The sequence below is a fragment of the Panicum virgatum genome, chromosome 9N (assembly GCF_016808335.1).
Source record: "Panicum virgatum strain AP13 chromosome 9N, P.virgatum_v5, whole genome shotgun sequence".
Lineage (NCBI taxonomy): Eukaryota > Viridiplantae > Streptophyta > Magnoliopsida > Poales > Poaceae > Panicum > Panicum virgatum.
Window position 1 is genome coordinate 59,145,850 of NC_053153.1, and position 15,442 is coordinate 59,161,291.

A 15,442-nucleotide genomic window follows, 5' to 3' on the forward strand; every position below is an offset into this window, starting at 1 on the left:
CCAGCCAGCGGTGCTTCTCTCACACCAAATCAGCATCAACCACCCGGCAACAGTAAGTAGTACTTTTCTCTGACAACAAATCAGCATGAGCTGCTACCAGCCACAGCCAGCTGAACAAAGCGAATACGATTGAAAAATGATTAGCATGATTCAGTCAGTCATTTTTGTTTACCAATGAAAATGTGAAAAATTCTTTAGCTGATATATATACTCCGCCTGAGCGGCCGTCAGTTGATGCGAGAAAAGTGTTGCCTTCACGAGAAAAGTGTACGCTTAGCTTATAACCTGTAGGTGTCCACTTCTTTTAATTTTTTTTAAAAATAAACTTGCCTGACCAAGCTGTAAACATTTCTAAAAATAACCCGAATGCTAGAGATCTAACCTTTTATTGTGTTGAATTCAGCATGATTGTACTCTTGCTACCGAATAAAAGGGATTGTTCTCAAGAAGAAAAGGAAAGGGCGAATCTCCCGCGTATAAGGCATCACTACATGCCACCGTGTCATTTTGATCAGCCTGGTAATCTAATTCAAATTAAAAGAAATGTTGTTTGAATTTGGCCAAAAGGCTATATACATCAGCTCCCTCATCTGGTACTACGCCCAAGCCAAAGAGAAAGATGTTTTGAGAAAACTTAACTCGTGCCAATGACAGAGTGAAGAAAAACAAATTTGACCGTCAATTTTAGGGACATGCATGGTGACTAAATCCACACTTGTCGTGACTCGTGAAGAACCCAACTCCAAGATGGTTTTCTTGCACACTCCTGCCTTCTCCGTCCAACCTATTTGTCGCTTACCTTTCCCCTTCTCAAATTGAAAAAAGTTGAATTCCGTATGAAGTAAAAAGGAAAAAATTTCAAATAGTTTGAAAAATTTTAGAATGGGAAGGTTAAATCCAAACTGATTTTGATTCACTTTGTAGAAATGTTGGGACATATGTTCACATATTTTGCAAATTTCAAAATATATTGCAAAAGATGGATGAGCTTTCAATTGCTTCTAGTGATTTAAATACCGGGCTATCGGATTTAGCTTATATTTTCTCAACCACCAATAACGCTGCTATAGCCTTCTATTTCTACCATGCGTGGTCGTAGCGACAACACTCACTCTAGAGCCACTATTGCTATAGCTCGTTATTTAAAGCAATGTTTACTTCTTATTCGCTTAACTTTGAACAAAAAAAAGTCCACGACTTCTCATGAATGAACTCAAAGCTAGTAGTTTCAATTTCAACAAAAACTTCAAATGATTTGGTTTTTTCAAATACAAATCTCACCCATGCGCTTTCAGTTTCAACAAGCCAGAGCATTGCAATACCTTAATAGGCATGGATCAACACAGTATTACACCCAAGAGACGGCTCTGCTTATTAGCCATACCACGCACTTGAATTTGCACGGCAGAACGTAACACGATCGTAGCACAGAACAAACGGCCGCATTATTCACCAAAAAGAATCTAAACCTAGTGCAATTCACGAGCATAATCAGACGAAAAACCTTACATTTTTCACTCGGATCAATCGAAGGAGGGGATCGCCGTGGGGGGCAAATCCATCTGCAACAACTCCGGGTTGCGATCCCCACCAGCAACCTTGCTGTCCCGCGGCTTCCTCCCGAACAAACCGCCAAGCCACCCAGTACGGCCATGCTCTTGATCGAGCGGGACCTTCACCTCCTCAACCACGACCGGCGGCGCCGGCGGCAGTCCCAGGAAACCAGGTGGCGGTGCCGCCGGTGCGTGCTGCTGGCCGTCATCCTGCACAGGGTACTGCACCATGTCCCCCGGCACGAGGCGGTTGAGCATGATCCCGGCGCCCTCGATGAGCGCGAGGAAGGCGGCGCCAAAGACCGCGGAAGTTCCGCAGGCGAGGGGGCCCCGGCGCAGGGCGAGCGTGGCGCCGGCGAAGGCGCCGGCGGCGATGGAGTTCCAGGGGTCCTCCTTCTGCCGCGCGTAGACCATGGCGCAGTCGAAGGCGGAGAAGAGGGTGCCCCAGACGGCGAAGCTGCCCCCGACGCGCGGCGCGTGCATGCGGACGGCCGTGGCGCCGCCCGCCAGGCGGTGGCCGTTGGGGGAGTTGTAGAGGCCCTTGACGAAGTGGAAGGCGGAGCCGCCCACCGCGCCCATCGCGAAGGCGCCGCCGGCGTCCTCGAGGATGCGGTCCGGGCACGGCTCGCGGTTCATGTCCGGTCCGTTCACCATCTCGGCGCCGCCGCTGGGTCGGTTCGTGGACGGCGGCGGCTGCCAAAACCCTGTGGCTTGGAAGACAAGTTGGGGTGGAGGGGACGGCCGCGCCGGGTCTTAGCTTGTTGGTATTTTGTAGTGGTCTTCGATACGGACTAGGAGTCTGTCTAGGAGGAGGAGGAGGATCCATCAGGCTTTCATGCAATTGTATTAGTGTTGGGCCGGGCCCGGGCCCGGGCCCAAACAGGTTCCCCTTTTTCTTGCTATCTGTGGGCTGTGGATGGCGATACGTGGTTAGTTTTTTTGGATCACAATTGCAAGGTCATGGCGTCATGCCTAATAAATGCCATCCATCATCCTCGCGCTCTTGGCAGAAATCAAGAAACTTCGATTATTTTTTAGCGTGTTTGAATCCAAATGCTAATGTCTAAATTTGAAGTGTTAAAATTTAGCACAAGTCCATCCAAACAGGAGCTTTAATAGGATGCGCTAAATTTTAGACAAGACTAAAAATTTTAGCAAGCAAAAGAACCTGCAGTCTAGAGCTCATAGAGCTTACAAAGCCTCGGTAGCACTAGTATCTTAGGTTCTGGATTCGACTTTTCGTGGAAGCGAATTTTTTAGATTTAACGGTATGGTTATGTGCTTTCAATCAGTTGTAGGCGAGGTTTCCATCGACAGCGAGACGCCTGAAGTGACTTGACCAATCTCAAGAATTTGTCGGGTTAGCCTTTGAAGATGCTCATAGGAATTGGATTATCGTTCGCGCATTTATAGAGATGAGTGTGTGTGCGTTGTGAGTGTCTAAGTTGTATTTGTAATTAAAAAACTTTTATCAAAAGCAGTAAATGTTGTATAGTTTAGAATCCAACTTTAACGCATCCAAATAGGATTAACAAGACTTTCCTGTTCCGGACCAATACTTCCGATTCTTGCCATTTTGCTATGGCGCGGTGCTTAATGTGGTTTCATGTGTTTTTCCCCTAATATAAACATCCCCAAATCTGTCTATGTCGTCCACAGTGGAGCTCACGGTTGTTGGTGATTGTCCAAGGTTATTTAGTTGCATCCTTTTCTTTGAAACGGCCGTGCCCAGAAAATTTTGCTGTCTCTCTTAAGCGAAAGTCAAAATGGCATCACGAACAAACCACCTGCCTAGCGCGAAAGTACAAACAGGACGTGCGAAATGGGCCACTGGATGGCATCGTCCGAAGCCACGCACCTTGGACCTAAACGAACAGACAAGGGCCGAATTGGCTTGGCTTTTCGGCCCAAGGCCTATTTGTGCTGTAGATTTTAATTTCTCTACACGGACAATATATGCTTGAAATTCCTTTGGAACGACACTCTTATAAGCTGACAGGTGTGCTGAGATGCAATAGTGGGCAGTGTGACCTACTATGGAGTACTCTGCAAATATTTTATTAGTTGATAATAAGTAAACGTATTGTACACTGTAAGTTGCTCCTTTTTTTTTGCGAGGATTATACACTGTAAGTTGCTGGTGAAGTTCCTGTGTGGACAAGCTAGCGAAGCCTCCAAACACACTGGATCTATATCAAATTTAAAAACAATGTTAATTAATAATAAGCAACTATAACCAATGCAGAACGTCAATGAGTTTCATTATCAGAAATTGTTGGCACGTCAATGTCGCTTCCTATAATCATCTGCTTAATCACATGCATGCTCTTGACAGTAACATACGCTAGCTCCTCTAAACGTACATCTCCATCGTGTAAACGAGTACGTTGCGCCTTATTTTTTTTATGGAAGAATTGAAGGCGACACATAATGCGCGTGTGTGAGCACTAGATCGAGCTCCTGGCATTATTTTTGTAACCAAAACATTATTTTCATCTGCCTGATCAGAATTCTTATCCACAATTTCATCTAATAGCGAGGTGGCAACACTAGCTAGTATATATGCACAGATAGAACATTTAGTTGAAAATTCATGCTAACTAAAAGAAATGTTTTCCAGCGCTTGAGGAGTTTTTTTTTAAACCATGCTTGGATGTACAAGTTGCAGCTGAAATCACCTAGACCCAAAGTAAAAATAAAAAGGAAGGTCTATCCTAGAGATTTTCCATCGATCAATAGCAAATCCGTGCGGCGGCATGCGAGACTAATAGCAACATAAACACTGCTAGCTCTTGCAGCTATAGCTATAGGAGCTCGTGTCGTGTCCCCTGGCCACTGCGGCGACGGGTTCATGTCCGGTGCGCAGGCTGCTGACCTTGACCACATCAATGGAGAAACAACCAACGACCTGCCGAAACCGGAGTCTTGCCACCCAACAAACAAACCGCCTTGGACAGCAACACCAACCAAACCCGACCGGCCGGCCGATTGCTCTCTTCTCCAGTTCTCCCAAAGCTCCAGCAATTCAACACTCCATCGCTGAAATCGGACAACACTCCATTCACATGAAAATTGGGCAGGCAGGTGCCCCCCGGACACACACTAGAAATCGGAACGCGTTTCCTTTCCGATTTCATTCAGTCAGCCCCCTCTCGCGTGGAAATCTCGGAGCAGCGCGGACGTTACCACCTGCCAGCGCGTAGAAATCCAGCCGTGCAGTTGCCAAATCTGCACGGCTGTTCTTGCTCTGAATCAGCAGCAATCAGAGGAGCTGCAATCTGTACTCGATCTACTGCTAGTCCTCTACTATAAATCGCGTGACGGAACTAACCCCGCACTGCACCCAACAATCTCTCTCCGAGGAAGGAATCTGGAATCATACACGGCATTATCCTTTTTGGTTTGCAGCTCTTCTCTCTCTCTCTCTCCAACTTTCAGGTGGAGCGGACCAGCAAGTCACCCACATGGGCCGCGCCTTTACAGCGGCGCCGCTCCTCCTCTTGCTCGGTCTCCTGGCCCTGGGACTGGGAGCGGCAACTGCCAATGTAAGCGGCGGCGGGCGCCAAGAACCGATGGAAAAACTTCCCCTTTTTCTCGATTCGTGGCTGTCCATGCAGGGGATTTCATCCTGAGCCTCGCCGGTTTGTGCTGAATTTCAGGTGGGCGACTCCTGCTCCACGAGCGCGGACTGCGGCGCCGGGCAGTGGTGCTTCGACTGCGAGCCCAAGTTCTCCGGCTCCCACTGCGTCCGCTCCGCCGCCACTAACCCCTACCAGCTCATCGTAAGCCGCCGCAGCTCGCTTCGTCTCTTTCCTCTCTTCTAGCGCTGGAAGGTGGTCGAGGAGCAGCACCAGCAGTCGTTCTGTACATGTGCTTGGTTTGCGATTCTGAGTTCGTGTTTCTACGATTTCTTGGATGCCCAGATCTGCTCTCTGTTACAAGTTAATTAACCATACACAAACGTGAGCAGTTAGGAAGAATGCCGTATACCAGCAAGCAAAGAAATTTCTCTGTGCTATGTCAGCTGTTCTTGTTGAACACACCCTGACGACATGGCGAATAGTACATTCAGGATATTTTCAGAAATTTCTTCAGGTCTATTGGTGACCATTTCTGCGTATGGATTTCCAACCTAGTTGGTAGATGCTCTAAGTCAAAAATTGTTGGGCGGAGAAAATTTAGAAATTACGTTGTTGCAGCCGTGTTGTTTATTTTCCTCCTGAATTGTTTTCTTTTTTCCCCATCCAGAATAGTTCTTCTTTTAATATTCTTGGTCCAGTTGTTGCCGGCTGATATAGATGATTGAATTTCCATTTTTAAAAAAAAATCTCCAAAGACTAATTATATTCATTCTCACTAGGCAAAGACTCAAAAGATATCATGACAATTTGTTTTCAAAAGATGTCATTTCAAAAAAAAAACTTATCATATTCATTCTCCCATGTACTGAAGTCACATCCTGAACAAATTTTGCTTCTGCTATGGTATCTCTCAGAACAACTCATTGCCATTCAACAAGTATGCCTACCTCACGATGCACAATTCATATGCAATCGTTGGCGAGCCTTCGCACACTGGAATTCCACGCGTCACCTTCGACAACCAGGAGGATACTGTCACTGACCAGCTAAATGTACCTTCTCATCTTTCCAATCTTAGGCATGTCCTATTGTGCATCTTTCCACGAGGAATTCTCATTCTGATGACACTACCAATGATATGCAGAATGGTGTCCGGGCACTGATGCTTGACACATATGACTTCCAAGGAGATGTATGGCTGTGCCATTCAAATGGAGGGAAATGCAATGATTTCACTGCATTTTTGAGTATACTGAACATGCCTGACTCCTGTAGAATCTTAACTGAAGGTGTTCAGATTGCAGTTTGTCAAGATACTTTGGGTCATTGTAGGAACCAGCACTGGACACCTTCAAGGAAATTGAGGAGTTTCTTTCATCTAATCCGTCTGAAATAGTCACAATAATCCTGGAAGACTATGTTCATGCGCCAAATGGACTGACAAACGTGTTCAACGCCTCCGGCCTGCTTAAGTACTGGTTCCCAGTATCGAAAATGCCACAGAATGGTCAGGATTGGCCTCTTGTCAGTGACATGGTTGCAAGCAACCAGCGTCTCGTGGTGTTCACCTCCATCAGCTCAAAGCAGAGTAGTGAAGGAATCGCTTACCAGTGGAACTTCATGGTTGAGAATAATTGTGAGGCACCGACTCTTCGAATCTTTCTTTTTTTTTCTTTCCTGCAGATTGCAGCAACACCACTTGTATGCTTGAACATAACATAGTTTACTTGATCTCAGATGGTGATGACGGTATGGATGCTGGGCAATGCTCCAACCGTGCTGAATCTGCCCCTCTCAACGACAAGACTAAATCGCTGGTCCTCATGAACTACTTCCCTTCGGTCCCTGTGAAGTCTACAGCATGTCTGCAGCATTCCCAGAATCTTATTGACACGGTGAATACATGCTATGGCTGTGACGGAACCGCCAAATTAAAACTCTAAATTAAATGTAATGGCCGTCATTCGAACACATCGGACGTATTAGCTTAATGGTTTAATTTGACGATCCTTTTTCAACCCACGGCCCGATCGAAACAACACCGGTAGTCCCACGCGAATGTGGGCGCAGATGGTACAAGCACGACATAATACTTGAAATTAGAACAACGCGACACAAATAATACATAGCTTCTTACAAACCAAATTCAGATACAATAATTTCATAAACCGGGTTTAAAAACATACTGATATACAAGTCTTCCAACAGATAAAACTAGAATTTACACTAGGAAAAGACTATACTACATTACCCCTAGAGGTTCTGCCTAACACCAACGGTCAGACCGGTAGGAACAAAACTGAGGGCGGCACACTCTGCCCTCAAGTGTGTAACCCGCCGACTCCCTAACCTAAGGGTCTCGCTCGACGACCTGCCACCCCTCTGCATCCCGGCGGATGAACTTGACACAACAGGGGCAGAAGTCGACGTCCTGGGGTCCTGAAATAATTTGGGTAGCAACAACCCTGAGCATCTAATGCTCAGCAAGACTTACCCGACCAGTGGGTATAACTTAGCCCACATACCTAGACATGCACGGCTTTTGGCTGATGGTTATTTTGCAGAAAAGCGACTAAAGTAATTCTTTACTTTCATTATTTTAGCCCCAGATTCTATGTAAATTATCTCTAATCTAATGTTTGCATGAACCAACTATAGCAAATATGGTGGTGCAATCAATAATAATTCAATGTGTTCAACATCATATATGTATAATTATCATTCTATCATGGACTACGATGTGACTCGGTGATCAAGGTGCTCATATCCGAGAGCGACTGACGACGAATCAATCCGATTTAACCTTGCAAGGTGGACCTAATCCACACGGCACGTATTTGCCCCGTCGGACTAAACATGCCAACCATTCCCCTCCCCGCCTCGAACTACAGGAACCAGCCCAACGACATATGGTCAGCCGAGCTCAACGTGAGACCACCAAAAGTAAACAATGCATCCCCATTTCTCCGCGATTACTCGACTACCCCAAGAGTTGGGTGCGGGTTCCTGTACTTTCGAAGCAAGGCAGTACTCGGCTTACCGGTTTCGACTACCTCCTACTCTCGGTATGCGGTTAGTATAATTCAAACATGATCAGCAGGGCCAACAACGGTACGGTCCTCAATCGACTCGGACGGGGCTAAGACACCCAGGAATCCTGTCCTGCTGCCATACCTATACATATCATCATTCCCCGCCCGGTCTCATATTTCCATGTCAATTTCAACAACTCAGGTACTGTAGATAAGTATATAACCTATATCTCGCGAGTAACCGGAAATTACTCGACTTCTAAATATTCTATATCTCGCGAGTGCAAGAAGTCACTCGACTTCTATCGAGAACTATTGAGCATAGCATTTCTATCGTCCTATACATGCTAGTATAACTCAGGAAAACCTAGGGATCATGCAACTAGGGTTCCAATCAACTCCTAAAATGTAATGCACAATTAATAAATACATATATAGGTGTCAAAATTTCAAATAATAGGATGTGCACTGGGGCTTGCCTTGAGTCTGCTACTCAGCACTAGGGTTAGCCGGGCCTTGGGCCGACTCCTCGCGAACCTCCTGCTGCGGGGCTTGTCCCTGGGGCTCCTGTGGCTCCGCAACCACTTCGTATACCACATCCTCTGCTGCGGCTGCTACACGTGTGCATATGCATATGACATGAGAATGCATGCATGATTTATAAAAATTACAAGTAACTAATAGCCAAATTAATTTCTAACTTTTTGCATCATCTACCCCGCATTTAACCCTCTCAGCCATACACACACACACACACCGGTCAGACCGGTACCCCATACCGGTCAGACCGGTCTCATTTATCTCAACCACGCTACCGGTCAGACCGGTCCCTTCGACCGGTCAGACCGGTCCATCCCAGACAAACAGCTAGAATTCCTGGCGCGGCGAAAATCGCCCACCAATTCCGAAACCCATCTAGGAACTAGTTCAGGGCTGCCACTAGAGGTGTTTGTTCAGAGGGAATCGTCTAAAATCACCTAGAAAAGGAGATCGAATCATTCCTAGCTAAAATACATTGGATGAGTCCTTCCCCGGCGAAGAACTTGGATCCACTGCTCCCCAAGGAGGGAATCGTGGAGAAGAAGCTTCTCCACACCAGTTTGATCCTTCCTTGGCCTTGAATCGAGTGGAAATGAAGGATTGGAGAATTTAGGGCTTGGGGAGAGGGAGAGCTCGGGAGAGGGCAAGCTGAGCTTAGAGAGGGCGAGTGACTGGTTAGGGAGAGAGAGGAAATGGTTTAAATGATGTGGGGCCCAAAAACGGTTGAAGCGGTTAAACCAGTCAGACCGGTTGCTCATGCCGGTCAGACCGGTCTGGCCAGGCTGACAAGGGAATTTTGCTATCTTATGGTTTTATGGTTTAAGTTCGAATCTAATGACTCTGATTAACTTTAATTAGGGTTAATTAACACCTGGGTGTTACAATGGCGCAGCAGGGAATCAATGGGCTAATTTTATTGCAGTCGATTACTACAAGGTACTGAGCATGTGAACAATCTTTAGACTAAGCATGTGAACAATCTTTAGACTAACATTTTCAGAAATTCTAAAGAAACATACCACTTTCTTTAGAATATATGAATTTTTCTCTCTGTTTGTGTATGGAAACAGTATCTAGCGTTTTCAGATTTTCTACAGGCTGATGTTGTTTTGAATAATATTCCAGAGAAGCGATGGAGGGGGTGCATTCCAGGCAACAGACTTGCTCAATGGTAGACTGTTGTGCGGGTGCCAGGATGTCAGTGCATGCTTGGTGAGACAAGATACACTGCCTTTGCCTTTGATATGGATCCACATGCATTTTCTTGTTGTGATATACTAGTAACTATGAGTCTGACATGGATTCACCCATTTTTCTTTTCCATTTGCAGCAAGGTTCTGGCGTAGTATGTGCATGAATCCGTAAGGAATAGGCAATTTTTATTGGATTGGTATATTCATATAGGATAACAGATATGCAACAGTTACTTGGTATGGTGATGACAAGGCTTCTTCTGCATGATGTTGCTGTTGTACATCCTCATTGTTTGGTTGAATGCGCGGGAATGTGATGATTCTAGTCTCAAGGGAATACACTGATAGAAAGTAGATTGCCTTAGAGTGATACAGCAGTGTAAACGATAGGAATGTGGACGAAACAACACCAACTTCATGTTTGTAAATGGAAAATTTCTTTTCAAAACTTCAAGGTTTGAACTTTAAATGTTTTGTGGGCTTGTGGATTCATAGTTCGAATTTGAATCATTTTTAAATATGCATGAAAAATATGAAACATGTTTGCATGGGCAAGCATTTATTGGGAAAAAAAACTCATCACATTAAGATGGCATCCCCAAGCTTTGCATATGTAAAGGTTATGATAACATTTATAGATTGTTAATTACCTACTAGTAAGAATCACTAAAACAATCCAGTTGCCCATGGGTTACAAATTTATTCCAAGACCGTGCAAGCACACATTGGTAAGGAATGCCAGTCGTGAAGAAGCAGCACTCCTGTCCTTTTCTTCAAAACAAGAAAAATACGACGCTATCTTGCTCTCTCTCCAGCGAGATATAAACAATAAACAACACCTGAAACCTTGGATCGTGGGAAGCTAAAAGAATTGCATACCACATGGTATCGTTATGGGTGTGTTCTATCTTTAATAAACAGAGTTTAGAAGGGCCCCTAAAAAAGAGAGAGAGAAAAAAACAAAATAATCGCTGTTGCCGGGGATCGAACCCGGGTCGTCCGCCACGCGGGAGTACTCACCAGTATCCTACAACGACTTGGCTGATAAAATCATCTCATCATCCTTATTTAATCGTTACCTTATCAGCTCTGTTCGAACGTTGCAATTAACGTAGACGGTTTACGGTTAAAAACACATGCAGACATGTAATCGTAGGCAGCTTACCACATGTATCATATCAATCGACGATTGACGACGACGCACGTGCAGAGTAGCCGCCGGCCGGCGTGAAGAAGACACACTCATTTAACAACCGAACAGCACTTGCATGTAGGTGGACAAGTGCAGCTAGCTAGATGGCGATCGACCAGGGGATAAGATTGTCCATGGACTTGCGCGTACCATACACAGCAACCGATGGTACGCCTGATGCACACGTATACGCACGTAGGCCGTTGCATATATAGCATGGGCTACGCACTCGATTCTTTTTTTTTTTTGAAGTAAACACTCGATCGACTCCTTTTGCCGTAGCCAACACCAAGAGCCAGCTTTTTCATGCATGCCTTTCTTTCCATCATCTCAAGGCTCAAGCCGTAGAGATTTTGTAGTTTGTACATGTATGTGTTGTACAGGACACATACTTCATATATATATTCATTCCGTTCCAAATTATAAATTATTTGACTTTTTTAGCCTCAAGTTTAATTACTTTTATTTAAAATTTGTATAAAATATCACTTCCTTTGTTGTGGTTAATTTGCTTTATTATTAATAAAAGTTCTTCAAAAACGACTTGAATTTGACTATGTTTAATTTGTACAATTTTTTGAATAAGACGAGTGACCAAACTTAGGGTTAACAAAGTCAAACAAATTAGAGTTTGGAACGGAGGAAGTAAACAAGAAAAGAGGGCTAAGCCAATCGTACGTGTGTACGCAAGTACACAATAATAAGTAATAACTGTGTATGTGCACTGAAGATTAAATTGTTCATGAGTTCCTCTGTCATATGAGCTCAACTGACTCATCACTCATTTGAGTTTTCACAGTACAAGAGGCATGTGTGCACATGACGATACAGAACAACAATTCATACATTTTCAGTTTACACAATTACACAGTAGCCGGCCAGCAGCCTTACTAGCCTTGCCAGTATTACATATAGAAGCAGTTAATTATGTATCTTATCCTATATATATATATATATATATATATATATATATATATATATATATATGTGTGTGTGTGTGTGTGTGTGTGTGTATATGAGATGTATATACTAGCCAATCTAAGTGAAAAGATCAAACATATGTACTACTCAATATCCAAATCGAATAGATCAGAACTAGAGTCACTCTCCCAGCCACCAGCTGCAGGCTTGTTGCCACTCTCTCCTTCCTCAACCTCATCCTTAGGATCACCACCACCTGATTCCGCATCCTCCCAAGAGCCGCACCTCACCACCCACCTCTCCCCGTCGCCGCTGCCCGGCCTCACAACCCTGACGCCCTGCAACCTCCTATCACCCGTCGCCACGCCCAGATCAATAACTACTTGTAGTTCGCGCGAGGACGACGAGGAGGAGGACGCCTTATTAGCCGGCTCGTCGCCAGCTGCTGCTGCTGCTGCTGCTGCCGGCAGCTTATTATCAGTGCGCGGCGACGGTGGCGGCGGTGGCTCCTTGCGAAAGCTTCTGCTAGCTCTCTGTGACGGCGAAGCCATGAATATTCTCAAGAGGGCGGCGAGCTTGCTGTTACCTGAAGGCTTGACTACTCCCAGTCCCAGCTGGGTTTGTCCCTCATCGCCATGCAATCCAAGCTGCTGCTCATCCTCCATCATCCTCGTGTCATCGGCCGTCACCTGATTATTAGCAGCATGGAATTGGATCATCAGCCGGCGGTCTGCAGGCCCACTGGGACGACAGTAGTCAGCAGGGAGGCCGGCGGCGAAGTAGCTCGCGGCGCCGAACACGTCGAGCTCGCCGGAGCTGCCGTGCTGCCGCCGTCTCTGCATCGTCATCATGAATGGCCTGCTGGTAATGCGGTCGACGTAGCTAGATGCGCTTATAAAGACGGCGACGAGGGGGGGTGCATTGCATTATACTTGAGGCTGAGAGGGCATGGGGGAGGAATGAACGGCGCCGGTGAACCCGGAATTCCAGATCAAATGTCATGTACCCCGAAAACGATGGGTTTTAATGGATGGAAGTAGAGAGGGGTACTAGTAAGAATCTCATCCGATCCTTCTTGTCAGGCTAATGATTGCAGTGTCTGGAATATGGCCATGTCCACTCCACTGGCCAACATGGCAGCATGTGAGTCATGTAGGCTCAGAAAATTCCCATAAGTAGAAGAATGTTCTTGTAACTAAAGAAGTCTATTACATTCATATATCTTTTTTTTTTAAAAAAGGATAAGGTGGTGTACTTGTATTAAAACAGCATCCTTCATTGCTGTAGTTTTGTTTGGTCCCCTGCAGAAGTCAACTTCATATGACCAACTATTATGTATCCAAACAAGATGACCGTTTGTATCTGACTACACTAAAATGACGGTAAAAATAGCAACTATCTACAGACTGCACAGATGTAAGGAGCACCGACAGAGCTAGGCAGGAGAGAATGTAGTGTTCTTGAGTTGGCTAGTACTAGTAGTTTCCGTAACTCGATCATCCGCAACTTTTGCTTGAATAAAAAGGTCAAGCTTAGGGTAGGAAACTTGGTGGGAGACCGAACAAGTGTTAAACAAAACCATATTTCTGTTTGGTGAAGAATTCTACTAGTACTATAGAATTGTAGCAGTGGATATAATAGCCATGTGTCCACTTCACTCCAAGCATGGGCATGTGAGTTTTCCATCCGGTCAGAGGCCCAGCAGGCTTTTTGTCCGGACCGGACCGCCACAGGTGTCGTGCCATGCCTCTGGGCTGTGGACTCGGCACGTAGGCCGACCCGGCTCGAATAAGCCTCGACGGCAGCCCGGCCCGAGCACGGGAGGCCTGCGAGGCCCGTACGGCCGTGCCGGCCGAATGGCCCACTATAGGGCTGCTGGCTGCACACGCAGACAGAGCAGAGTAACAGACGGGGCACACTAATTTACGGTCGCCCGTAGAATTAGTCCCGTGCGGTCGATTTCAGACCAACGGCTTCACCCTATTATCTTTTGGCTCCGCGTCTCTGCCCCACCAGTTATAACTGGTTCGTTACTCCCAACCCACGCAGCTATTCCGACAGACCTTTGATCCCGTACCCCACAAAAGCTCTAACACATTAATTTAGACAAAAATACACTGGTGGTAAAGTTTGTATTATAAAAAATACAAATTGAAAAATTCATGCAATTTTTTAGTAGCAATATGGACAGAGAAAAATTGCAGGAAACATTGGAAAGAACAAAAATTGATAACAAAAGTTATCGAATTTTTTTTGAAAGGAACAAAATTCGAAAACAAAAATTTAGAAGAAAAAATAGATCAATTCCAAAAAAATGAAAAAGTTGGAGAAATTTTTTTTGGAAGAAATAATTTCAAATAAAAAATTATATTAGAAACACAATTTGTACAAAAAAGATTAAAAAAAGATACGAATTTTTTTTGAAAGGAATAAAATTTGGAAATAAAATTTTGGAAGGAAAAAATTCAAAATTCCAAAAAAAGTTGGCAAAATTATTTTCGTCGTTGAGCTCAAAACCTCCTAAAACATGAACCCTAACTCCCGAAATCTTTTCCCCTGTCCCGACACACGGACCCAGTCTCCATTCCGTCCCTCTGTTCCCCTCGATCCGCGCACGCCACTTCCCGCCAAAGCCGCGGCACGCGGCCGCGACCGCAGCGCGTGCCCGACCGGCGTCGTGGTCGCCGTCGAAAGGTTCACCGCGAATCTCTCTTTTCCTCTCTCCCTCCTTTTCTTTTCTTTTTCTTTTTTTCCCTTTTTTTTCCATTTTCATCTCCATTTTCTTCTCTCCTTCTCCCTTCCTCTCCTCTATCCTCCCCCGAGCGCTGCTCGGCCCGCGCCGCCCCTCCTCCACGCTCGCCTCGGCCACCTGCCCCGCACGCCCACGCTCCTGGCCCACCCCTGCACGCGCGCCCCACCCCGGCCGGCCCACGCACGGCCTGCGCACGCACGCGCGCGCGTGCACCGCCGCCTCCCGCCCTCTGCCTCGCCGCAAAGGCCGCCGCCGCGCGCACGTGCTCGCCGCTCCGCTCGGCGCCGTCCGCTCGCACGCGCTCCCCTGCTCGACCCACGTGCGCGCCTGCCCACGCCGCGACGCGCGCCCCCCCGCCCCGCCGCTGCCCCTCTGCGCGCGCTCGCCGTGATCGACGCCCGAGCCGCGACGCTGCGTGCCCTGCCGTGCGCACGCGCACCGCGTGGCCACGCCGCCCGCCGTGGCGCCCCGCCCTCGCCGCTCGCGCCGTCGCCCCTGTGCCGCACAACGCCCCCCCACGTGCCACACGCCTGTCCGTGCCATCACAACACCGCTGTGCCGCATCGCCGCTCGCGCCGCCGTGTCGCGATGCCATTAACGCGCCCCGCACCGCTCGCCGGCCTCCACCGCGTCCCGCCAAGCCTCCACCGCCTCTCCTCGGCTATAAAGGGACCCCGC

General features: G+C 46.7%; 2 protein-coding genes across 2 annotated transcripts; one reads left to right on the forward strand and one right to left on the reverse strand.

Moving 5' to 3' along the window:
- Positions 1–1,302: 1,302 nt before the first annotated feature.
- LOC120692681 (mitochondrial import inner membrane translocase subunit TIM17-2-like) lies at positions 1,303–2,229 on the reverse strand. Its single transcript, XM_039976057.1, has one exon. It carries the CDS (start codon positions 2,205–2,207, stop codon positions 1,524–1,526), a length of 684 nt encoding a protein of 227 aa, XP_039831991.1. The 5' UTR covers positions 2,208–2,229; the 3' UTR covers positions 1,303–1,523.
- A 2,729-nt stretch (positions 2,230–4,958) lies between these two features.
- On the forward strand, positions 4,959–10,353 carry LOC120693449 (PI-PLC X domain-containing protein At5g67130-like). Its single transcript, XM_039976897.1, has 9 exons — positions 4,959–5,098; positions 5,213–5,335; positions 6,049–6,186; positions 6,279–6,377; positions 6,467–6,770; positions 6,872–7,048; positions 9,599–9,642; positions 9,832–9,918; positions 10,037–10,353. Exons 1-9 carry the CDS (start codon positions 5,018–5,020, stop codon positions 10,061–10,063), a joined length of 1,080 nt encoding a protein of 359 aa, XP_039832831.1. The 5' UTR covers positions 4,959–5,017; the 3' UTR covers positions 10,064–10,353.
- Positions 10,354–15,442: the final 5,089 nt, after the last annotated feature.

Excerpts from the sequence above, each read along its gene's own strand:
- LOC120693449 (XM_039976897.1), top strand. The coding sequence starts at position 5,018 with ATGGGCCGCGCCTTTACAGCGGCGCCGCTCCTCCTCTTGCTCGGTCTC. Across the intron at positions 6,771-6,871 it reads CTTCATGGTTGAGAATAATT|ATGGTGATGACGGTATGGAT; the intron begins GTGAGGCACCGA and ends ACTTGATCTCAG. Across the intron at positions 9,919-10,036 it reads AGGATGTCAGTGCATGCTTG|CAAGGTTCTGGCGTAGTATG; the intron begins GTGAGACAAGAT and ends TTCCATTTGCAG.
- LOC120692681 (XM_039976057.1), bottom strand. The coding sequence starts at position 2,207 with ATGGTGAACGGACCGGACATGAACCGCGAGCCGTGCCCGGACCGCATC.